This window comes from Saccostrea cucullata, unplaced genomic scaffold (assembly GCF_032062105.1).
Source record: "Saccostrea cucullata isolate Sc308-1 unplaced genomic scaffold, CSIRO_AGI_Scuc_v1 ctg167, whole genome shotgun sequence".
Taxonomy (NCBI): domain Eukaryota; kingdom Metazoa; phylum Mollusca; class Bivalvia; order Ostreida; family Ostreidae; genus Saccostrea; species Saccostrea cuccullata.
The window spans coordinates 377,455-403,575 of record NW_026939192.1 but is presented as its reverse complement, the minus strand read 5'-3'; the positions used below and the strand labels follow the sequence as shown (position 1 = coordinate 403,575).

Sequence of the window (26,121 nt, the reverse complement as noted above, 5' to 3'; positions counted from 1 at the left end):
AATTGAAAATCGTGTCTATACTTTTTGGAGGGATAAATTTCTAATTTTTTTCTTTGCTTTTTTTTTTGTTCTTTATGGTTGTTCCTAGAAGAGCGTGCTAAAACACACAGTATGGTGTCTGCAGAGGGTTCTTTGAAAAGATTTGTCAAAAATTAAAACAATAAAAAAAAATTATTATTCTAGTGAAAATTTGTTGCAAATAGATAGGTAAACATGAAAATGTTTACTGTAGATATCCAAGCCATTAAGTAAACACCACAATTTCAATGTCGTTCCTCAAAATTGGAACAACGGAAGTTGGGTGGACTAGGTATGGACACCAAGGCACTGGATGACTAGCAGGCGGTATAATAGACAATCGCTGTATATTATTAATTTTGCTTTTTAAACAGGTAGACTGTTTCTGGTCTAACCTCACGAACCATCATCGGTAATTAGCGACTGCATATATCTGGGCAAAAAAAGGTGTGCAATGCATGTCGGGAAATTAGTTGGAAATTGGGAATTTGTGCAAAATCTTATGCGTGAAAAGAAGAAAACACTAACTGTGGCCTTCAACTCGACAATTAGATGTATCGACGACGTATTGTCAATTAACAATAGTCATTTTCCATTCCTACGTCGATACGATATATCCTGGTGAGCTTGAGATAAAAGATACTACAGAGTCTGACATAAATTATCTGTTTTATACTTGGATATTTTATTTGAAAAAGACTTAAATGGCAACCAAGCAACAACAACCAAGCTCAGTGATAAACCTGATGACTTTAACTATTCTTTCGTCAACTTCCCTTACTTATGCAGCAATATACCTTCATCACCTGCATACGGAGTGTATATATCTCAATTGATTCGATACGCAAGAGCATGCTCTACGTATGAACAATTTCTAAAACGAGATAAATTATTAACAAGCAAGTTGATTAAACAAGAATATCAACAGTCTCGTTTAAATTCATCATTTCGTAAATTTTATGGTCGATATAATGACCTTGTCAGCAAATACAATTTATCATTGAGACAAATGCTGACCGACGTTTTTCATACTAATTGTTAGTCCATTATTTATACACTGAATTGACGACGGGTTTTCCCGTGATTTCCCGATCATGACAAGGAGCACACGGCGAATGTGACCGGTCAGCAGGGGATGCTCACTCCTCCATGGCACCTGATCCTACCTCTTATGTTTCGGAGGTCCATGTTTGCTCTGTTCCTATTTTGTATTGTTATATGGACTTTGATACTGAATACTGTTCGTTATCTCCATATTCTTCTTCGGGCAAGAAGGTCATTTTGGGGTTTTGTCATGACATTTGCCAATTCCATTGTACTGGAAACGATGGCGTTTAATATTTACTAAAACCGATTTGGCAAATGTTCAATTCACAATAAAAAAAAGAATAATAGGTGGTGCGTTAGCAATTTTGTCTAGTGTACTTAGCGGTTTATAGTAATGATCTACCAAGCCACATTCTTTATTCCTCATTTAACTAGAGGTACTGTGAGCAATGAGCTCACTAAATGATACCCCCGCCTCCCATATGAATATAATGGCAGTGACCATGTTTTGCTCTGGAAAATCCAAAATATATGCCAGATCAAAAAGTAAAATAGGTGGTGCATAATGGCAATATGTAATGAAGATTCTGTGAAAGTTTCATTAAATTTCCTTCAGTGGTATAAGAGGAGTTGCGGATAAGAGATGGGTACCCCAAAGCGTAACAGACGGACGGACGGACGGAAATACCGATTACTATATACCCTCCCACTTTTCAAGCGGGGGGTATAAAAATCTATCAGTGAAGAAGAAACTTCAGGAGCACTCGCTGTATAACAATATTTTCGAGAAGTGATTTCTTTGAAACTTCAGGGAGCTTTTAGAAAAGTTGAAATTACAAAATTAAAAAAAAATCAATAACATCAATACTTACGTCTTTTCAACACTTAATATAACCATTCTCCACCATAAATTTAAGTCCAGACTTTTTGACATCATAAAAAGCTGCTTTTTCAATAAATGTTTACTTACGTTGCAAATGGTCATTTAAATTGCGTTCTGATTGTACACACAAGTACTCTGAAGTTGATATTCAAAACATGCTTGAGTTTCCCATTGACAATATTCATGAAAAGTTTTATATACTCGATATAACCAGTAAACTTAAATTTGAAATGCCACAGAGTCTGACACATCTGCTAAGAGTATGCTCCACGTACGACCAACTTCTAAAAGGAGGGAAACTATCGATAAGCAAATTGATAAAAGTAGAAGTATCAAAATTCTCGTTTTAAGTCATCTTTCGAAAGTTCTATGGTCGATGCGATGATTTTGTCAGAGATGTTCTCTGAATACTGTAAAAATAGCAATTGAAGGTTAATAGTACTTGAACAAAAAATTGTTATACCGGTATTTGTTAAAAGAAAAGGAATACTAATACTAGCTGCAGATCTGTAGCTCTCCGAAAAAATATATTGATAGACCGGAGAGCTACAGTGCCACCCATTAAAAAAAACTGTATATTTATTGCGCACAAAAAAGTGCGCGGTTTCTTGATTTATTTCTCCATGTTTTTAAAATGTAATCTCAAAATATTACTAACCGTGTGTTCCTAACATATTCTTTCACTGTTTCCACGACCAAACATTCCTCATAATTGTTGTTAATAGTCCTCCTGACCCTGATATTGTAATCATCGAAAATTTCGCTTATTTATACTGCCATTTTGGTTTCCAAGATAATTCGGTCCAATATGCTTCGTTCAGATGTTAACTACGCGAGTACTTGATGGAGGAGAAAGGAATTTTTTGAAATATTCTATTTTTGCAATTGAGGTGAGAATTTTGACGAATTAATCAAGAACCGAGCGCACTTTTTTGTGCGCAATAAATATACAGTTTTTTCAATGGGTGGCACTGTAGCTCTCCGGTCTATCAATATATATTTTTTCGGAGAGCTACAGATCTGCAGCTATACTAATACATGCACTTCATTTGATTTTGAAGGTGTTTTATTGTTAATTGTTGAAAATTTTAAATATTTGGTAGTAGGGCCTAATTTTCAGTAAAAAAGGATTTTTTTCAATTTGAATATTAAGGAAATGAATGAAAAAACTGCAAAACAATGTATGGTGTTCTTGGAAATTGTGGAAAACGTTATCTTTTAATCAGTTTTGAATTAGATTTGTTTGCCAAAATAGTGAGACCAGCTTTATTATGCAAATGTTAAGTATGGGAATTTGGCAATATCACTCTTGTTGAAAGACTTCATCAACAATTTTGTAAACATACATGAAGCTTTAGGTCTTCCATACCATTTTTATGAACCCTTCGAAAAAGGGAGGGCATATTGCTTTGCTGCTGTCTATCGGTCTGTCTGTCTGTCCACCAAGTTTCCGTTCCTTTTCTTCAGAGCCATTGCACACACTAAAATGAAATTTGCTATGTAGATTTATCTTAAGAATATCTAGATCAATTTCTGTTTTGGGTACGATCGAGCCATTTTGGACAGAGTTATGCCCCTTGGACTTAAAAAAATTCCAATTGTTTGCAGTTTCCGTTCATTTCCTTTGCATAGGTTGCACATACAGAAATGAAATTTTGGAATACAGATTTATCATATGAATATCTAGGTCAAGTTCTGTTTTGGGTACAATCGAGCAATTTGGGACAGAGTTATGCCCCTTGGACTAAGAAAAATTCCAATTATTTGGGATAGGGAGCATCAGTGCTTTACGAAAATCTCTTGTTTTCTTGCTATATAATGAAACTTAGAGGATATCCTTTTCTATTTAGGTTAAAGCTCGTGTGATTTCTTTCTGGGCAAATCTGTTGTATCACAGGGTTCTAAAATGCCATTAAAATTATTTTTTATTAAATATAATTCTGTACACAATGGTGACACTATGGTGTAATGCTGTTAAAAATAATTTGAATGATTGTGAACTTGCTTATATATGGCAACAAAACTCTGTTAATAACATGCATAAAGAAAAAGGTTCATAATGTTCTTGTAGATTAATTTTAGCATTTGTGGTGTAGTGACTTGTATAATTCACCAAAAAGTCTTTACCATAGATTGTTGTTTTTTTTTTTTTTTTAAAATCACGAACCTTATGAGAAATACTTGTTGAATTTACACTTTAAAAATTCTATTGAATATTGTATTTTTAGAACTGGAAATGCTATATTTTACCTAATTATAGTAAGCTTCCAATTTAGACACGAAGAATGTATAATATTACAAAAGAAAACAGAATTTGTAATCTGTGTCCATATAAAGAAATAGGCATTGTCTTCAATGTTTTTATCTTTTCCTCACACATGCTTTAATTCATGTTTGTAATATCCTTTCTATACTGTTGTAACAGTTTTTAAGAATAATTTTTTTTTATAAAAAAAAAAATAAGTAATGTCAGGCGCCTGTGATTGGTTGGTTTCCAGCAAGTATACAATCTGATCAGCAAGTCGAATGTATACAGAATTCACTGTGTAGAAACGGACTAGGGTAAAGTGCGTTACCCTAGACTAAGATGGCGACAAGCTCCTACGCTTCAAATTTCCATGAATAAAAATCGGTGAATACTTATAAAAAACCTTACTTTATTTTGCACCAATTTGATTTGAAGTATCGGCTTTTCTTGCTCAGAAAGAGACTACATTTAACTCTGCGTAATTAACCAGAAAACACGTCACGAAGTTTTGCCATAGATAAGGGTAAAGTCTATGAAGTGTTTCTTTACGATTAGGGTAAAGTTTTTTTGAGACTAGGGTAAAGTTATTTATTATACAAACTAAATGTACACAGAACAACTGCTTTATACAATTTTATTAATAAAGTTGAGAAAGGCTTTCTGGAAAATATTCAAATACTGTTACTTTTTAAGATAGTGTTTTTTACCCTGCATAAAAATCATGGAAGCAAAATTAATCGTTATATAACAGCAAATGTATATAAATAAAACATTTTTTGATAATGTATTATGATGGGCATAGCTGTATCAATATCCACAAGAAATGGTTTTGAGTTTGTTTTATTGTTTTTATTTGTATTGTTTTGTTTGACGACGTATTGTCAATTAACAATGGTATTTTCCATTCTAATACCGATACGATACATACTGGTGAGCTTGAGATAAAAGATACCACAGAGTCTAAGACATCTGTTTCATATTTAGATATTTTACTTGAAAAAGCCGTTATAATGGTAATCTAACAACCAAGCTCTATGATAAACGTGATGACTTTAACTTTTCTATCGTCAATTTCCCTTACTTATGCAGCAATATACCTTCATCACCTGCAAACGGTGTTAATTTATATACTAGTATCTCAGTTGATACGCAAGAGCATGCTCACGTATGAACAATTTCTAAAACGAGGAAAATTATTGACAAACAAGTTGATAAAAAAGGATTTCACCAGTCTCGTTTGAAGTCATCATTTCGTAAGTTCCATGGTCGATACAATTACCTTGTCAGCAAATACAATTTATTAATAAATCAAAAGGTGACTGGCGTTTTTCATACTTATTGTTAGTCCATTATTTATACACTGAATTGACGACGGATTTTTCCGTCATTTCCCGATCATAACAAGGAGTACACGGCGAGTGTGACCGGTTGGCAGGGGATGCTCACTCCTCCCTGGCACCTGATCCCACTTCCAATATTTTGGAGGTCCGTGTTTGCTCTGCTCCTATTTTGTAATTGTTTTGAGGACTTTTGATCTTATATACTGTTGGTTCTCTCCATATGTTCCATTTACAAAAGTGATGTCATTAAGTAGTCGAAGTCAATACCTCGGCTCCCCTTAAGAAGGAACTTTTTATTCGAATAGTTCTTAATTTATCAAAGATTTAATACTACTGCTTTTATTTGTGCTGTTTTAAATACTTTAATGCAACTTTAAAGGTGCTTAGACACAAATTTGATGTAATTGTTTTCTAAAATTTTCGGCAAAATATTATGACTGATATGCGATAACAAACCATCGGGGTTTCGCGCAGACCATCGGACTTTGGCCTCATCATCGGACTTTGGAGTTTTACCTATGTTACTATAGCATTTCACACGGAAATATAATTTTAAAAACTTACTCTATAAATCTGGAAATTATTGAAACTAGGAATTTCGGGATGCGTTTAATTGATACATTCTTGCAAAGCAAATTTTATCCTTAATACATGTACTTAATATGAGAAGTGAAAAAATTGTTGTGTTTTAATAAAATATATTCAAAGTATAATCCAGAAAAATTAGAGTAGAAATGTGGGAAAGCAAAACCAACTCACCAGTATTATCAGTCCGTATATACTCAGTGATGTGTACATAGTTGAACACGGTAAAACGTCAACATTAGCAAAATCTTCTTGCACTTTTTACAAAAACAGAAACGTTTCACAGGTGTTCAACTTGTCAGAGAAACACCTTTAAAGAAATAACTTACATAAAGAAATTATAAGAATCAGAACCCCGAATATAGATTTATTTTCTCTCTCGAAAAAATGCTTTGCCAGTTACCCTAGAAGATACAGCAAATAATTTTTCGCATCGTTTCTCGATCATAGATCCAGTGTAAGAATACTACAAAACCCCCATTTCTGGCCATTATGCACACATCAATACAATAGATAAATAAATACCCCTCCCCCCTTTTCTTTATAATTTTTAAATAATTGATTTGTAGATGTTTGAAATATTTTTGCCACCATTAACTAAATGAAAAGAGTGTTGTTTTTCCTACTCATTTAGTTATATTATGTCCATAAATAGGATCATAACCTAACTGCAAGAAGTAGTAATTCGCCATTGGAATTTGCTCTATCGGAAGCATATTTGAATCAGAATTTTTCCGTTTATTAGTGTTTTGTGCAATGATTTTATTAAAAGGCCCAGAGTGTGTGTCGAGTCTGCTCAATGAAAAAGGTAGGATAACAAACAGTGATCTATCACTGAAAACTACAAACAATAGAAATCTGCGGACGGGGTATAAAACACGGACATAAATTACAGAAGTAGGATCCGTTGCCTAGAAGGAGTAAACATCCCTCAAAAAAGGATGTTTTAGGTCCTGAAACAAGGAAAATGATATTTTACACGTACTTTACCCTAGTCACCAAAAAAGCTTAGAATATCTTTACCCTAATCAAAAATTTACTTTACCCTAATCATGCTCAAATTTTGTATTCGCAATCTGGCTTTAATCAGCGCATGTCATGCCGCCTTTTTGCAATAGTTGTGTTCTTCTGTACGAAATAATTCAATTTTAACAACAAAATTTATAATACAAATCTGTATAAGGCCATAAAACAAAGTGCAAAATGATCGAAGCGTATTTGCTTGTCGCCATCTTGGACTAGGGTAACGCACTTTATCCTAGTCCGTTTCTACACAGTGGAATTGTAAGACCATTATTTACGCGGCATTTTTTACGGATATTTCCGTTTTTCCGATCATGACAAGGAGCAATAGGAGCACACGGCGGGTGTGACCGGTCGGCAGGGGATGCTAACTCCTCCATGGCACCTGATCCCTACTCTGGTGATTTAGAGTTCCACGTTTGCTTCACTCCTGATTAGTATTGTTTGAATGGACTTTTGCAGTATATATTATATCTGTATTTCATTATGCCCTTTTTTGTTATTCAAAACTAACAAATATACTAGCTAGGGACCAGTTATTATTATTTATTTCCTAATAATAAGATTCCAATTTATATTATTATTATTTTTTTTTTTTACATTTTTTATATTTATCCCAATAAACTAATGAATTAAACTCTTATTTTAAAATATGTTAATGAGTTGTCTTTTTCTTTCGTTAACATTTTATCATTCTTCTCCCTTTCATTTATATTTTTTCATATTACCGGGTATTTAAAATTGATTCTGGATATATATATTCTTATTTTGATGAAAGTTTTTAATGCATTGAATTGTTCATGTAAATAATTGTTAAAAATCATTAACTATTATATTTCAATAAACTGTGATGGTCATCAATCTCTCTCTCTCTCTCTCTCATATGACATTTCCGGTGTTGCAATATTACATGGTAATATTACGATGCAATATTTCATGCTGTACGTAGAAACGATTGGATCTACTTCCCACTTCCGTGAGTATGTACATTAACAATCGTAAGTATGTACACCACACAACATCTCATCAAATAGCCATGGAAACAGATCGATTTTATATCAACTCATATCGAAGCCAAAAGTTAATTATAAAGAAAATGGTAAGTTCAATTCTTAAATATACCAACATTTTTTAACGAATTGGGTCATTTCAATAGATATTCAAATGAGAATAAATTAATGAAATATTGTATTAATTTAGTCTGTTCACACTAATGAAATTGCGTGAAAATTTTCTTTTAAGTATTGTCCAAAGGTTCGATACACCCTTTAAATTATTTTCTAACTTTTAGAAAGGAAATGTAAAATGATTGCAATTAAAAAAAATAAATAAATAAAAGGATTATCTGTATAAATTTCTTTAAATTCATCGTTTAAAAAAATGAAAATATATTTTATAATCGATTCATTTGTAGAATTTTTGGTATTGACGAAATTCTTAAACAATTTTCATTGATGAAACCTGGATCAAAAATTATTTGGTTGCAACAAGTATTTAGCATGTATTTTACTTTTTAAAAAAGACATCTCAGGATTTTTAGACAAAGCAGTACGCCGTTATACAGCAGTTATTCTCCCACTGTCCATATTGAGCTGATTATCATCTTTTAAAATTCCTTTTTTTCTACCGTATATAATATATTTCAGTTCGAACACATCGATCTAAGAGCTGATATTTTTTGTTATTGGTTGCCTCCCAAAAAATTTGGATACATGAATATCAGAATTAAACTTACAGATCTGATACTGTACAGACATTTGTTCTGACCTATAGAATTTTCTCTTTGCCCATGGACTTCAAGCAGCGAATTTTTTGCAGGATTAGAATGAATTCTTTAAAAAAAAATACCTTGAATAAATAGTCATGTAATAACATTTTAGGAATTAACATGATTAAAATAATTCCACTGTGACTGGATGAAAACAGGATAACCCTTTAAGATTCGAGAGCTTATTTTCAATGGGGTCCTTTATTTAATATCACATCAATGCAACGTTTCATCATTAAAGCACTTAAAAAATTAGAATTAATATTCCCTTGGTCCAGTGAACAGGCCTTAATCATGACATCACTGCCATGTATTGCACCGTACCTTATTGATTGTCAAATTGTACAACTTCAATTTGCTATTAATCTATCTTCCCAATTTCAAGGTACACATCTCCGAACACGTACATGTACTTTTGTATGAGCCTTAGCCATTCTGTTGTGGAGGTTCCAACGTCCAATAATTCTATAATTCCAGAAATTGGTAATAAGGAAATGCATACAACTGTACACACCACGTTCATTCGTTTCAAAAAATATAAGACACAGACACCTGACGTTACATTTTAGTAAAAAAAAATGTAACGTCATGTGCCATCTGAGTTAAAAGGATGTTTTTTACATTGAACGAAATATATGGAGATAATAAACGGTATTTAAGCTAAAATATTTACATTTCTGATTTTTTTTTTTGCTTATGATTGTATAGTGACGTTATCATACCATCGGTTTTGAAAGGGGGTGGGGGTGTTCAAACTTGAAAATCCTATTTTGTGTGGGGTGGGGTGGGTTAGGGTCCAAATTTTTTTTTACCAAATTTCCAATTGGACTACAATGAATGCAATGTGAACACACAGGTCAAGCTTGATAAAGCGCCTTCTATGTATAGAATATCATAAAAGAGCATGGGATAATGGATATCTCCATTGTTACGTCAAAATAACGTAACTGACGTCAAAACTTATAGTGAAAAGTGTTCTGAGCACATGACCTGTGTGTACACATTGGGAAAATTAATGACAGTTGTATTTATTGTGGCAACTCATCAGAAAAAAATGTTTATATAAGATATGAATTCGATTTTTTTTAATCCATAAGGTTCATAAACTACAATGGTTCACGTTGGCATATTTATCATGAAGAGATAACGCGCTTCATGAATATACATGAAATCCGACGTGAAGCATCATTTAGTTCATGTCCTCATGAATTTTGTACGTGTAAATCATTGAATTAGATGTACACATGTGGAACCTATCGATTTCTTATCCACGTGTTCTCATTTACAGTACACCATACAAGTGGGAATCGAGTAGCTCCAATAAAAGCGGGAGTAAACGTCTGCTGGTACTGAACATTTCCCGCGGGAAACAACAATCTTTGTATGAACTTAACGGTCTCTGCCGGAGCTACAAAAGTTCAACAAAGCCGAAATGATCTACGTTAAAGGAAGTCCACATAGGCCTTCTTCTATCGATTCTTATCATTATGGTATACCGTGAAGAAGCCATTGGATCATAGAGTGAATTTGTGTTCATTATTTATGAATTAGATAAAGAAAAAGCTGAATGTTTGACGAACAGAGATGGCCTGACTCTGAATGTAGAGATATGAAAGGTAAGAATTTAAATTATGCTGCTGTATGTCAGTCTATTGATCTGTGCTTTATATAATTAATATATTTCTTTTCAAGTTATCGGGTTAAAATGTACTTAATATATTCCTTTTAAAAGTTATTATGTCACTGAACGTCGGTAAGTTTTTTAGCACAATGGTCCATTTTTAAACAAAACCATTTGGAAGCACTTAAAACACTAAAAAGAACATAAATAGGGTCGGGTGCCATTAAGGAGTAAACATCCCCTTTTAACCATTCGCATCCGCCACTTGCTCCATGTCATGATAAAGCAAACGGGAAAATCCGTTTAAATTCAGTGTGAATATAAAGGCCTACCAATTTGTATAAAAAAAAACTCCGGCAGCAATGTGACTTATAGATATATTTTAATTGCTGACATTGCATTGGTTATAGGCCAAAGAATTTAGAAATTGTTGACTTCAAAAGGGACTGTAGATTTGACTTTGAACGAAACTTTTTATAAATCATCAACATAAATGTCAATAGTTTTCCTCGTGATAGAAATTGTAAAGCATGCTCTTGCGTATAGAATCAACTGAAAGACATATATACACACTCTATATGCAGGTGATGGTGGTAAATATACTAGTATATTGTTACATAAGTAATGAAAGTTGACATTAGAAAAGTTGAAAGTCATTTACGTTTATCATATAGTTTTGTAAGAACAGATTACCAAATTTGATATTTTTTTTTGCATTAAAATATCCAAACAAAAAAATAAATTAACTGTTAACTTCTGGAAGTAACGATTCCAAAATACGAAAACATGTCTCTCATTTTACTTCGTTCATCCGAGGTAACGCAAGAGGTCGGGGTTTACAAGATATAAAGAGACAAACTTTCCAGTTCATAAAGCATTACATTTTACGATAAAGTTTCTGTAACATTTGTAGTTAGTCTCTTGTGTAACTTCTATACAATGAATTGCATTAATTACGAGCAATTGAATAAACATAGGGGTTTAATAAGTTTAATGATAATATTCTAGGTAGACAGATTAAATCTAGTGGAATATATTTTTAGATTTTAAACGATTTTAAGATAGCAGTGCTTTGTTACATCTATCAAGCTATTCACATGCAATTCTTTATTTCAAGTTCAGGCGGGAATACATTTACATTTTGTACACTCAACTTTTAATTTGAAATTTGTTTTCTTCTGCATGTTTTATCTAAAGTTATTGATTTATTTTTATCTTCTACAGTTCTCCAAATTTTCGACATGAATTTGATTGTGGAACTTCAAAACTATATGAAACAAAAATGGTGTACTCCTCGGGACACACTTCATTTTTCTAAAGTTCCAAAGGTTCTGCGGGAGCCCGCCATTTTAACGGGTTATCGTCCCGTCAACAGGTCATGGCGATATTACTTCTTCAGTCTTTTTCGTGTGCACAACGAGACTTTTAACGTCTGGAGCCACCTCGGAGGCATTTTAGCGATCTTTCTTCTACTCTGGAAACTCTCAGAAACATACGGATTTACAAGGAATAAGCATATATGGCCAGTCCTAACATTTGGTGTGTGTGCGATCATCACAAGCATGCTTAGTTCTGTCGCCCATTTATTTCATTCCAAATCTTCGGATGTTCACTATACTATGTTCTTGTTAGACTATATTGGAGTGACGTTTTATTCATATGGTACCGGTGTTATTGCAATGTATGCCTGTTCAACAAAAACATTTTACGACAACTGGGCACAGCACTACCTTCCAGCCTTAGTTATTGCCTGTTGGCTTTCTTATATTGTTCTGTGTGTAGCAAAATGTCTTTATGGAGAAAATCCATTTAATTTGTCCCGGAAACTTTTACAGCTTGGTGGTATCTTTCTCCTCTCCGTTTTGCTGATTGCTCCGTTATTTGATAGATACATGACGTGTTTTATGCAGAAATCCTGTTCAATATCGTCACTGCATCATATCAGTATTTGCATATTCCTTTTTTGTTTACAAGCCTTCTTCTTTGGCAGCCATTTTCCTGAAAAGTTGTTTCCGGGTAAATGTGACATCGTGGGTCAAGGACACCAGATTTTCCACATTCTAAGTACCGTTACCCAGGCGACCCAGATCCGGGCTGTGATCGTGGACATGGAGTCCGGACACTCGGACCACACTGATCCCGTGATCTCAGAGCTCCTTGTTTACGGCGTCTTGCTGATGACCTTGTCACTACTCACATTCCTGTATGCACGTAGATTTAGACTCAACAGAAAACTTTAGTTTGGTGATATTATTAACTTTTTTGCATGTATTTTTAATCACGACAATCACTCATTTTATTTTGTACCAAGTTATTTTATCACTTCAATCCGAACAGTTACTTTTTTAGTCCGATGCGTATAATATCAGTGTCTTATGATGATGTTTCTGGCTGTTCAATTACATCGTTTCTCGAGAGCCAATATCCTGTGTTATTATATGACTGAATAATTTCCATCTCTCTGATTGGCTGAGATCCAACTATGTTAGAAAAATACTACGTTGTATTGACCTGCACGTGACGTTCCAGGTCAATACAAGGATTTATTTCCTCTACATTGATCTAAAAATAGATCTAGAAATTCCAAATTGACACAAATTGTTTTGGAAAGCTATTTCTAAAAAACGACTGTGATTTTTTTTTCATGTGAAAAAAACATAAGCGAATATATATTTTAGGGTGAGGATGGTAAGAGTGGATGCAGGGACCCCCCTCCAACACTTTTACTGAACAACATGTTTTTTTTTACTTTTTGGCAGTCAGTTTTCCCTGATAATACTCCTACCTTTCAAAATCAATCCTATAAAAAGACTGACATTAAATTATTTTTTCATGGCAACTAAAATTGCTAAAAAAAACCCCATTTCAAATTGATACGACTGGTAAGGTTTATTCACATTTTAATTCTGTTTCTCTCTTGTATTTGGCTAGGACTTAATTAAATGCAAGTTAACAAGTAATGATCTGTATCATTTTATCAGTGAATCATATAATAACACAATTATTGCTGTTTTTTCGGTCAATACTATACAATTATTGCTGCTTTTTGAGGTCAATACAATGATTTAATCATCTGAGGAGTACAATATTCACCGAGCCCGAAGGGCGAGGTGAATATTGTACTTCGAAGATGGCTAAATCATTGTATTGACCGAAAAAACAGCAATAACTGTTTTATTATATGATTCACTGATAAAATGATACAGCTCATTACTTGTTAACTTGCATTTAATTAAGTCCTAGCCGAATACAACAGAGAAACAGAATTAAACTATCAATTTGAAATGGGTTTTTTTTTTAATCAATTTTAGTTGACATGAAAAAATTAATATAATGTCAGTCCTTTTATAGGATAAATTTTGAAAAGAAGGAGTATTATCAAGGAAAACTGACTGCCAAAAAGTAAAAAAAAAAACCATGTTGTTCAGTAAAAGTGTTGGAGGGGGGTCCTTGCATCCCCTCTTACCACCCTTACCCTAAAATATATATTCGTTTATGTTTTTTTTCACATGAAAAAAAATCACAGTCGTTTAGATAGCTTTCCAAAACAATTGTATCAATTTGGAATTTCCCAATCTATTTTTAGATCAATGTAGAGGAAATAAATCCTTGTATTGACCTGGAACGTCACGTGCAGGTCAATACAACGTAGTATTTTTCTAACATAGTTGGATCTCAGCCAATCAGAGAGATGGAAATTATTCAATCATATAATAAAATGATTTAGCCATCTTCGAAGTACAATATTCACCTCGCCCTTCGGGCTCGGTAAATATTGTACTCCTCAGATGGCTAAATCATTGTATTGACCTCAAAAAACAGCAATAATTGTATAATATACATGTACAATGTATGACATACATGTACAATGTATGACATTTGTAAGCAGTAATTTAAATACAAGACTGACATTTAAATAGGTCATCGTTTAATCAAATGGAAAAATTGTTGATTCGAATTCAAGTTGGTTTATATACCAATGTTGGTACGAATACAGAGAGGGAGAGGGGTTCACGCACAATTTATGGTTGTGACCGATCGTAAGTTTTGAATTTACTGGGTGGCAGAAAGAGAGCAAAATTTACAACACGGCAGTTGTTCTACTTAACAAGGAGGAGGGATTGATTCACATGCAACACAGATTTTTTTTTTTTACTTTTTTGTACACTGTAGTGTTTCAAATAATATTTTATACCCCTGTAATCGAAGACTCGGGGGTATATAGTTTTTGTCCCGTCCTTATATCTGTTTGTCCGCAAAATTTTTAACCTTGTCCATAAATTTTGATTGGTTAGAGATATGTTTTTGTCCCAATATATTTGACCTCTTGGCCTTGGAGTTTGACCCACTTTTGCAAAATTTAACTAAAGTTTAACTTGGTCATAACTTTTGAATAATTGGAGCAAGCGATTTCATATTCTATATGTATACATATGTATATCCATTGTGACGAAGCATTTCCATGGATTTAAATATTTTTGACATTTTTACCTTGACCTTTGAGTTTGACTAGCTGCAGAACTATAGCTCTCCGAAAAAAAATATATTGACAGACCGGTGAGCTACAGTGCCACCCATTGAAAAAAACTGTATATTTCTTGCGCACAAAAAAGTGCGCTGTTTCTCGATTTATTTCTCCATGTTTTTAAACGGTCAACTCAAAATATTATTAACTATGTGTTCTTAACATATTATTTCACTTATTCCTCGAAAAAAAACATCCATTATAATTGTTGTTAATAGCCCTCCTGGCCCTGAAATTAAGATCATCGAAAAATTCGTCTGTTAACTTATACTGTCATTTTGGTTTGCAAGATAATCGGTCCAACACGCATAGTGCAGATGGCGACTACGAGAGTACTTGACAGAGGAGAAAGGAATTTTTTTTACGATTAAGGTAAAAATTTGGAAGAATTAATCCAGAACTAACCGAACTTTTTTGTGCGCAATAAATTTACAGTTTTTACATTGGGTGCATGGCACTGTAGTTCTCCAGTCTGTCAATATATTTTTTTTTCGGAAAGCTACAGTTCTGCAGCTAGAGTTTGACCAGCTTTTAAAAATTTTTAAACTTGGCAATAACGTTTGAAAAGTAAGTACTTATTCATTTTTCATAGGTATAATCCTTGTGACAAGACTTTTTCTTAAATTTCAACCTTTTTCACCTTGGAGTTTGACCTACTTTTGGAAAACTTTAACCTTGATCGTAACTTTTGAGATGTTGGAGCTAGGGCTTTTATATTCCACATGTATATTTTTTATGACAATCCTTTCCTTGGGTACCTTTAGTTTGACCCTTTGACCTAAAATGTGGAGTTTGACCCACGTTTAAATATAAACTTTAACCTTGGCCAGACATTTTAAATGATTTGTGCTTGGACTGTCATATTTCACATGTATATTTATTGAGACAAATCCTGTCATTGAGTAACAACTGACAACATCTTTTTATCTCTTTGCCGTGACCTTGGATTTTCACTTGCAATCGAGAAATTGTAACATTCGCCAAAAGCTGCCATCATGGACATCAGTGTTTCACAAAAGCATCTTGTTGCACCCTTTTGGTCAGTAGTATTTGTGTCAATAAATTAAAATATACAAGTGTTGTGTTTAATCATTATGAAAAATAAAACTGATTTTTTAGAAGAGTTTATAGATGCTGGTCTCCGATTCCTCGGGAACTGTTAACATATACATCGGATGCAAATTTTTCAAGGATTTATAATTTATATACTAATAATTGAATCTAGAAAGAGTAATCTAGCCGAATTCATGTTTTTCAGCGTTAAATCATTTCTATTTAATTAGAGAAAAACGCTGGACATGTAATGACCACAAAGCCATAATAATTACATTTTCTACTTAAAATTCGTTTTTGAAATCAAAAAGATTTTTTTTTAATTGAATAAATAATGATATTTGTACTCCAGTAGAAGAAAACGGATGAAGCAACAAATTTTTAAAAAATGAAGAATGGAATTCGATAATCACCGGCATGATGCCTTATGTGGCATTCTTGTCTCGAAAATATTTTCTCATTTCTATGGTAAAGTTTCAGTTAGAAAAACTCAAAATTGCTGGGAATATGGAGAACATGGAAGAAAACTCTTTATATTAAAACACAATAACCTGGGAATTCCATCCCTTTTTATAAGCAGTTCCTCACTGAATCCAAGGAAAAGTAAGTAATCATGTCTGACAGATGCTACATTGTAGATTATTTTTGTCAAGTTTAGCTTCCATTTCTGGTCATTAAATCAATACAAGGCCTCCCATTCCAGCAAGTCTATGGATTTTGTGTCATTTTGGCTCTCGCCTACATGCACGCTAATAGATTACTTTCATTGTAAGTAATTGTTCCGGGAAGAATGGTAAAGGTTATCTATAATTCAGAGATGGGTTGTGACGTAACTGGGTTCATATTACGAATGATGCTTGACGCTTGTGACGACATACATGATTGTATAGGAAAATTGGGACATATTCTTATTATTATCTGGCATCATAGTTAAGTACAGGTCTCTGTAAGAATCAGACAAAATGTATATAAAAGTGAATCATGAGGGTTCTCAGAATTCGATGATTTTTCACATATAGGTTTCTCTTACACTATGAACCACATATGTAAAATGAAAATTATTTTGGGTCCTGGTTACTATGGAAACATGGCCAAAGAAATTTTCCCTAGCAACCAGTCAATTTTCCATGTGGATTGTCAAATATATCACTAAACTTAAAGGCTCGAAATTGAATGTGTATATTACCAGAGGGGTTTTTAAATAATGTTATCAAAAAGATAAACATTTAAAATGATAAAACAATGTAATACATAGACTTTTTATTTTAAGATATTTCTTTTACAGGCAATGGAAGATATGCATGTTTTGCACTTTTTGCTGATTCAGCATTTTTGTTAATTTTGACAATTTTCAAGGCCATATATCTAAAACTTCTGGCATGATACAAGAGTATGGTATATTTTCCATAAAGGCAGAGAAACAACTTTTTTGGAATTTAAATTCAAAAGTGTGTGTTTTTTATATTTACGGTCGGTTGCCTAGCAACAAAAATGGATGTTTTGATTAAGAAAAAGAGAAAAATTGTCAATTGTGCGAGTTATTTATCGAATTAAATGCTATCGTTGGATACCAAAATCAAATTTTAAAGTAGGAAAATATTTCTGAGACTTCTTTATAAATCCAGGAATTTTGTTCAAATACTAATCTCCATAGCAACAGGAAATTCCCCCTAGCAACAAAGGAAATAATTTAACTTTTGACATGCACTCATGTATGTTTGTAAAGATTTTTCAGAATTTAATTTACTACAGTGATTAAAGAGCTTCGAAAATTTTTTTTTATACTTTATTAACCCATGGCAACAACATTGTAAATACAAATTTTCATGCTCAGTGATCATGTAGATATCATGAAAATTATTTAGCGTCATCTTCTATAATGACTGGAACATTTATATAGGAGGTGCACATGTTGCATGAACTGTCTCTGAATTTCTCAAAACTCCCTTTAAAGTCTTTAATTCTGTTATTTAAAATTATGCAAAGAATTTGTTGCTATGCGTCATTGTTACCATGGCAACATGTCATAAATTTTTGGAAACATGACATTTTAAGCATGCTGAGAGTGTTATTCTTCTTCAAAACAGAGCAGTGCTACGGAAATAAGCAGAAAAAATATGCATCAATTAAAATTTGAATCAAGAGGCCCAGGGGCCACATCGCTCACCCGAGGACCTATGGATGTATATGTGTCATTCTTTAATTTTTCTTTTTATTCTCAAGATTACAGCATTAGACAAATTTCAAAAAAGTAAACAGATTAGCTTATATAACATGCGTTTATGCTGAAGTCAGAAAATCTAGTGGACTCCAGGCTCTCAACCTGATTATATCCTTATCAAAACTGCTTGCTTGTATTTCAAATAATGCATAAAGAAGAAATCAGATTCTGCAAAGATAAAAACATTTTTTATTCAATTCAAACAATTTGAAATGAATTTAATCTTTTAAAATTAAGGAGCATTTAATGACATTGTGTATTCTATTTATTTTATCTCAGTTCAGCGTATTGAAGTCAAGAGACATATACCTCACAATCATACATTTTAACACAAGATTTTAACATGCAACATGTACAGTACATATAATATTTCTACCATGTATAAATAAGTTCAAAACACTGTTCTTGATGCACAATGAAAAATTTTTCTAGATTACATTATTCGTTTTCATTCTGTGTACTAACATGACTAAGTAACTGTATCAATTTGAAGGCACTTGGTCTTCAGGAGCATAGTATATAAGTAAATTGTGTTAATGTTTATTTATCTAACAGTTCTGCTGAGTCCAGCCATGAAATTTAATTTTAACAATATTAACAATAACAATAACTGTTTTTTCTTTTGTTTTTGAGTTTTAACAATAACAAATATTTACAACCCAATTATCATTATTTCCTATCCTTTCTTGGAGACATGCTTGAAGAATATAATTATCATTTTAATTTAAAATAATTAGTATTTAAGGATTTTCTTTTCCCTGATCAGTTCAAGAGGAAATTCACCCAATTCACAATATATTACCATACAATGATATGTATTGTTTAACCTTAAGTACTGTTTTACCGAATGAAAAATGTACTTATTCAACATCTTAAGCTTCATGCCTTCCTTAAAATTTCAGTTTCTAAAGACTACTATTTTTGTATTCTGAACATTTACATACAATGAATCAAACATATTTTGTAGACCATCTGTCATTTATGAGATTTGTACTGTATCATCAGCATACAGAAGTAAAGATTAATAATAAATTTGTAGTTCTATTATGCATGTATATGTAGTTCTAGCTATGGACAATAGGTAGATATAAAATTGTTTTTAAAATCATCAACATATGTACATTTAAAACGAAAATGGTGACAAAATTTCACCTTGTAATACACCAGCTGAAAATTTGAAATACTCTGATATAATGTCCCATTATGTTTTATACAAGCTTTCACCTTCTGATAAAGCGATTTAATCATGCACATCATCTTAACATCTATGGCATATGATTTAAGCTTCATCCTCAGACTAGATTATCAAAAGCTTTTTCATAGTCAACAAAACAGCAGTGTATATCCATTTTTTCCCTATTTCTAATTAAAGCATCTTATTTACCACAGTTTGTAAAACAACAAGATGTGCTTGTGAAACACTATGCGCCCAGCAACAACAAAGTTTAAAAACATATTTTTAGCATAAAGGTCTCAGTCAAGGTCAGAAGGTCATAGATCTTGGTGTCATTTGAAAGAGCTTGATTAATGTAGTATGCATACCAAATATGAAATCTCTATCTCTCATGGTTCAAAAGTTATGGTGAAGATTAAAAAAAGCTATCTTCTGCATATAGGAAACAGTCAAGGTCACAAGGTCATAGACCCTGGTGTCATTTGAAAAAGCTTTATAAGTGGAGTATGCATATCAAATATGAAGTCTCTTTCATTCATTGTTCAAAAGTTATGGCTAAGGTTAAAGTTGGCAGACAAACAGACACACAGATAAACAGACAGACAGACAGGACAAAAACAATATATGCCTCGGATCTTTCGATCTGGGCGCATAAAAATTACATTAGTGGTACTGATATTGTGTTTAAACTAGAAATAGGTCAATACAAACAAACTATCAATGTTTTAAGCATGAGAAGACTGTACATTGTTTCTGATTTCCTGCATATCAATTTCATACAGAACATGTTGTAGGTACTCATCCTCCTCCACCTCTTCTTCTCTGTTTTTCTTGAAGGAATCTTTGCATTGAGATGTTAATCTCGAGAAGTAAGACATTATCTGGCTTGGTTTTAAACAATCCTGGGCTGCAAAGATACGCTTACCATTATCATCAGTTTTTTTTCTCATTTCCAATGCAACTTCTATAGGATTAGCCTTCTTTCCACAATCTTCACCTGTCTTGAATACATCTTTGAGGAAATCTCGCACATGCTGCTTAAATCAAACTTGTCTTCTTTCCTTTCGAAGAGCCCAACCTTTTGGTGCAGCACTTTGTTTGGATTTATCATACCCTGATGTTGATGGAATGGAGATCGGCTCTTCACTCTCTGTGACTAAATTACACTTTTCTGCCCACCTCAGTTTCACTTTGTCAAACGTAGATAAATCTGTAGTATGATCAAATTCATAGGTGTGCTTTTCAAAGTACATATGTTCCTCAAAGTCCTCAAAGGTGCAAAAACTTTGTACGCAACCTTCCTCTGAACAAGGGAAACACTGACGGGGCTCCTTAATAGTAGTTGGATTCCGTATGTGACCCTCTTGCTTCTCTGGTTTCCTGAAGTCAGATAAGATCTTTAGACCTGTCGAATTTTGCTGTGAAGAGACCATTGAGGATGTCTCAATGATATTTCCATTTCCAATGCCATATGCATGGTATGTGACCATCTTAGAAGCCTCTACTTCCAGATCTGTAATGAAGCGTACATCCCTCCATTTGTGATTGAATATCTGCTGATGGCTGTAATCTACTGCCACAACTGCCACTTGGCATCCTGTAACTCCACCTCCACTATCTAAGGCCATCTTCATGTCAGCTGGGAACTTGATGTCATTTCCATCCGCAACATGCATTCTCATCTTCTTCCTTAGATGAGCAATTTTGGCGTCACAATAGGATTTTCCTGATTGTGTTTCACTAAAGTTGTATCTCTTAATCTCAATTCCTGCAAAGAAAAATTTTATCATATTAATGCAAGGAAAAAGATACAGCTTTAAAATATAATCAAAATAAATTTTTTCTCTCTTTTTTCTATTAATGTATTCTTGCTCATCATAACTAAGTACTTACACATGTCTGAAGTACATACAGTGTATTTGTATGCTTTATTTTTACTGAAATACACATTTAAATTAAAAGTTTTTTCTAATTTAAGTTTTAAAATATACCCTTTTCCACATCACACTATTTATCAGCCTGGTACACAAATATCATCCAAAGGACCAGAGGTGATATGGGAAAGAATATTTATATTTTCTGTTTCCTCATTTTCTTATCCTGGTACCTTATAATATATGCAAGACAAGTATGTCAAAATGTACATTTACCTGATCTCTCAGATATGGATGGAATCGAACTCCACAGATATCCATTATGGTAGCACCCAGCATTGTCAGACCTGATGAATGCTTCTTTGACAAAAGGATACTGCTTAACCACAGCTGAGAGGGTATGCTCTAAGAGGGATGCCACACTAAACCAGTCCTGTTTTCCACTTTCCAAAATGTGCACCCAAGTGCTATGCTGAAAAAAGAGAAAACATACTATGATATATAATACATGTATATATATATATATATATATATATATATATATATATATATATATATATATATATATATATATATATATATATATATATATATAGTGAACAAAAACACTGGTTTGTATTAAAATTAAATTCTATATCCAGGACTTGGACATTTTTTTTTTCATTTTTTCAAGGTCTTAGTAATTTCTAGAGAAAACTAACTGCATGAGTAATAATTTACTTATTTCCTTCTTTTGTTTACTTAAATTTACCTTCAAAGTTCCTTTGTCATCTTTTGTGATGCCAACTGTAACATGCCAGGAGATCCCTTTTTGGCCAAACCAATCAGACTGCTTCTCTCGATGTAAAAGCGGGAGGCACTTCATGGCCCAGTCCATGATCAAGAGTATTTGACATGTTTGCATGCCATCTAGAAGATCCACTCTACCACGATCTTGGTTTATCATTCTTACGATGTGAGCCTTCCATGCTTGGATGTTGTTTACTGCCTCATTGACATCCAATGCCTCATCATCCTCTAAGTTTAAGGAGCACAGCTGATCTAGGACCATTGATAGATTTTCACACTGTTAACAGCTGTCTACATGATCATGATTGCACACTGACTGAAATTTGTCATCGTTGGTGTCGCTGCAAGCCCATGTTATACAATGGTCAGCACATGAAGAATTCACTGAAACATGAAACTTGAAGGTTCTCTTCAGATAGTTTTGACTTTCAGAGAGAAGATGTCTCATGGTAGCCTTCTTATCCATGTCTATGATGCCTTTAAGCTCAAGATTGTCAAGGATGTTATTCAAAGACTTGAAAGCAGCTAGGCCATCAGCTGTAATATTATCCAAGCCGTAGAGATTCCGACGCTTAGAAGCCGAGCAGGCACATAATATTCGGAATAATGATGCCCTTGAGAGCGGTAAGAAGCCAGTGTCCTTGCAATGTTGTTCATACAAGTCAATAATTGTAGAATGGCAAGCAGTCCAAAGGACATCTGGGATAACTATTTTTTCACCTGAATCAAGTTCCAAATCCTATGTACCATAAGACACAAGTTGATGAAAGGAGGAGTTGAAAAAAAATGACAGACAGTGTTCTAGTTTGGTTTGGTCCATTTTTTGTCTTTTCTTTGGTGGTTCATTTACCTTCTGAAAGATTTGGTCTGGTGTAACTGCTCTAACTTTGTTGATATGGTAATTTGTAAGTCCTGGAATTCTGTTCTTCAGGTTTTCTTTTGTCGACAGTCCAGCCATTATAGAAAGAGTATGGTCTTTCACAGCATTGTAAGAGGATTCATAATAAATTTTAGTCAACTGTTGCATTAGATGCTCAGATTCTTCGTTGGATTTTGTGGGTTGTTCAGGCTCCTTAATGAGTTTCAAAAGCTCTTTCGACTGTCCGGGAGCAACCATTTCCAGTACACTATGCACCATCTGCGATGCTTTTTTCTGTAAGTAATTTCTGTTTTGAGCTGTTATGTCTTGAAGAGGTTTCTGCAGCTGATATTTCAAGGGGCTAAATTTTCCCTTTGATATAGTTTGGATTACACTATTAAATGCCTCAAGTCCAGTTGTATTTTCATCACTCCAGTTTGAGGTCTGTGACAGGTGAGGACTCTCCTGTGATGAAAACTGAAAATCAAAAGAAATCAAATTATTTATAGTTGAGAATGTGAATTACGGTGAAGACGTGTTTTGTCATCATCATGTAATCTATGATGCTTATAAAATATTGAGAAACCTAGCTATTTAAAGTTGAGTACGATTAGTAAATAATATATGAAATTATCATTCAAATTTTAATCAGTAGATAGGAGTGCAATATAATAGGAATTAATTATCACAAAGAAGATTTTTTTCATAGATCTCCCCATATACGTATTCACATTGAAGACTTTTACATGATTTGAAAGAGGAGGTCCATGGGTCGCAAAGCTTGTGAGAATTTAACACTCCCCCCCCCCCCCCGAGAAAAGCAGATACCAGCTATATATAGTTCTTTATGGTTTCATTCTACAAGTATATTAATCTAGATATTCCCTTGATCATTATGGCAATAGAAAATTTTCAAAGAAAATTCCTACAAAAATCTTTCATCCCCTTTGTGGCCACATCCTACCCCTGGGGTCATGATTGGAACAATCTTAATTCTACAATACCTGAGCATGTTTCCATATATATTTGCTTTATATTCCTGTGTAAAATAGTCCAGTGTCGCCTCACCATACCCCGAGGGTCATTATTTGAACAAACTTGTATATTTACACTGTGTAATAAATCTTTTACATAAGTTTCCATTTACTGGCACACTGCTTTTTGAAAAGAATATTGAATCCCCTTCACCCAAGGGTGCTTTGTGATAAGTTTGGTTGAAACCGAACCAACAATTATAGAAAAGTTTAAAATATTAATAATTACAGATGACAAACAATTAAACAAAATTATGTACCTGGTCTGAATGTTCAAAGTATTCCCCCTCAATTTGATCATCTTCAAATGGTTGCAGACTATAAGCAGCACGCCTCTGTAAAAAATTGTTTAAAATCAATGGTGTTATAATTTTGGTGATCAAAGTCTTTCAATTCTGATTTAAAGATAACCTAATTTATAAGTACTAATATTCCCAATCTGCTTCAGTTAAGTTAAATGTACCTGTGTGACGGCAGATAAGACATTCTTTTCATCTACATTTCCAACCTAAAATTTTAAATAATACATATTAAACAATTGCTGCATTCTGAGAAAAGGCAATATGTAGTAGTTCCCTACTAACATGAGTAATGTGATTCTTATATATTTCTATGTAAAACTTTGGTCCAATAAAGATTGAAAATGCCTCCGTTTCTTCAAAAAACGTAGAAGTGGACAGACAGATGGACAAAACCTATGGTCCCATTGCCTGTTGGGGACTCATAATTACATACATCAGGATATGAAAACTAGCTAGTATATCCTATATGGTTACAGTGTGCTTTAAATAATGGTAGTCGCAAGAACAATTGTGTCCACAAGCTGCAACAAACACACTCATAATCCCCTGTGAGTTGTGTGAGTGGATGAAAATTATCTAGATCCATACACCCCACCAAAGGTTCTCTTGATATAACAGCTGTTGAAATCCATATTTTCAGTCTCACAATGGCTAATTATTTAAGCTTTGACAGCTTAACTGGTCAATTTTGATAATATATTATATACTGTAGTAAGTAAAGACAGAAACAAATGAGGATTAAAAAGGCAAAGAAATTGCAATAACCAGAAAATTTAATGTTTTGTACTTGGATATATTTCACTTGTGAGTCTTTTTTTCCCTACATTTTAATTCATGCAAGTGCTTCACTCTCTAAATATAGATCCTTAAAATCTTGATTTTTTTTTTTAAATTTCAAGGTCATTATATAGTTATTGAGATGTCATATACTCTAGTTAAACCATTGTGAGATTGAAAATATTGTACATGTAAATGGAATTTCAACAATTGAACATCTCGAGAATATTTGGTACATATAGTCTCTGTCAGGGTCAAATTCATCCAAGTTCTTTCAATCAGAACAGGGAATATTTACAATGTCCATTCTTTATTAGCAGAAGGAAAATATTGAATTGTGTTAAGTCGTTGCATGTTTGAAAATTTACTTTAATAGTACTCTGATAAAAAAATCACATAATCTTTCACACTGTGACAAAACCATCTTTTCCCATCAATAAATGATAACATACATGGGTTGGGCAGTTTCCCTTATTCCTAGCAGAAACATAGCCATGTACGTGCTAAAGCATTTCATCAAAATTACCTTTACCTTCAAGTCTGTTTGAGTCAGGTTTTCTATAAGAATATCAGGAAGATTGTGCACAAGATCTATGCACTTGCGGCAAATGCCTACAATAAAAAAATTATCATTTAATACCACAAATTTCCTGTTTACTTTGTGTAATTGCATTTTTAAATTCTTTTATATGATGACTTCATATGGTCATTTTAATTCTTATGATCTTGTTACAAAAAAGTTATATAATATTCCATTTGTTTTGTCAATGTGAAAGGCGGTATAAGAAAATATCACTGATTATATTCACATAATTAAATTTATTTATAAAATTTGTATAGTTTATATTTAAAACGGTGTATGTGAAAATGTGCCCCCCCCCCCCTTTCCACCACATTCACACTTCCTAAGAACATCCCCTTGGTAATTAGGCCTAGAGCAGTATGAATTCAAAATAGCACTCAGTACTTTTACACATAGG

The 26,121-nt window shown here is 33.2% G+C and overlaps 2 protein-coding genes across 2 annotated transcripts; one reads left to right on the top strand and one right to left on the bottom strand.

Annotated features, from left to right (window-relative positions):
• The first annotated feature begins 8,156 nt into the window (after positions 1-8,156).
• On the top strand, positions 8,157-12,862 carry LOC134252498 (membrane progestin receptor beta-like). The gene is made up of 3 exons (XM_062734991.1): positions 8,157-8,243; positions 10,201-10,528; positions 11,758-12,862. The coding sequence occupies exons 2-3, from the start codon at positions 10,480-10,482 to the stop codon at positions 12,771-12,773; spliced, it is 1,065 nt and encodes a 354-aa protein (XP_062590975.1). The 5' UTR covers positions 8,157-8,243; positions 10,201-10,479; the 3' UTR covers positions 12,774-12,862.
• Positions 12,863-20,231: 7,369 nt separating this feature from the next.
• Positions 20,232-22,436, bottom strand: LOC134252515 (uncharacterized). The gene is made up of 4 exons (XM_062735010.1): positions 22,132-22,436; positions 21,657-21,852; positions 20,585-21,274; positions 20,232-20,413 (listed from the first exon to the last, which is right to left on the bottom strand). Exons 1-4 carry the CDS (start codon positions 22,429-22,431, stop codon positions 20,232-20,234), a joined length of 1,368 nt encoding a protein of 455 aa, XP_062590994.1. The 5' UTR covers positions 22,432-22,436.
• Positions 22,437-26,121: the final 3,685 nt, after the last annotated feature.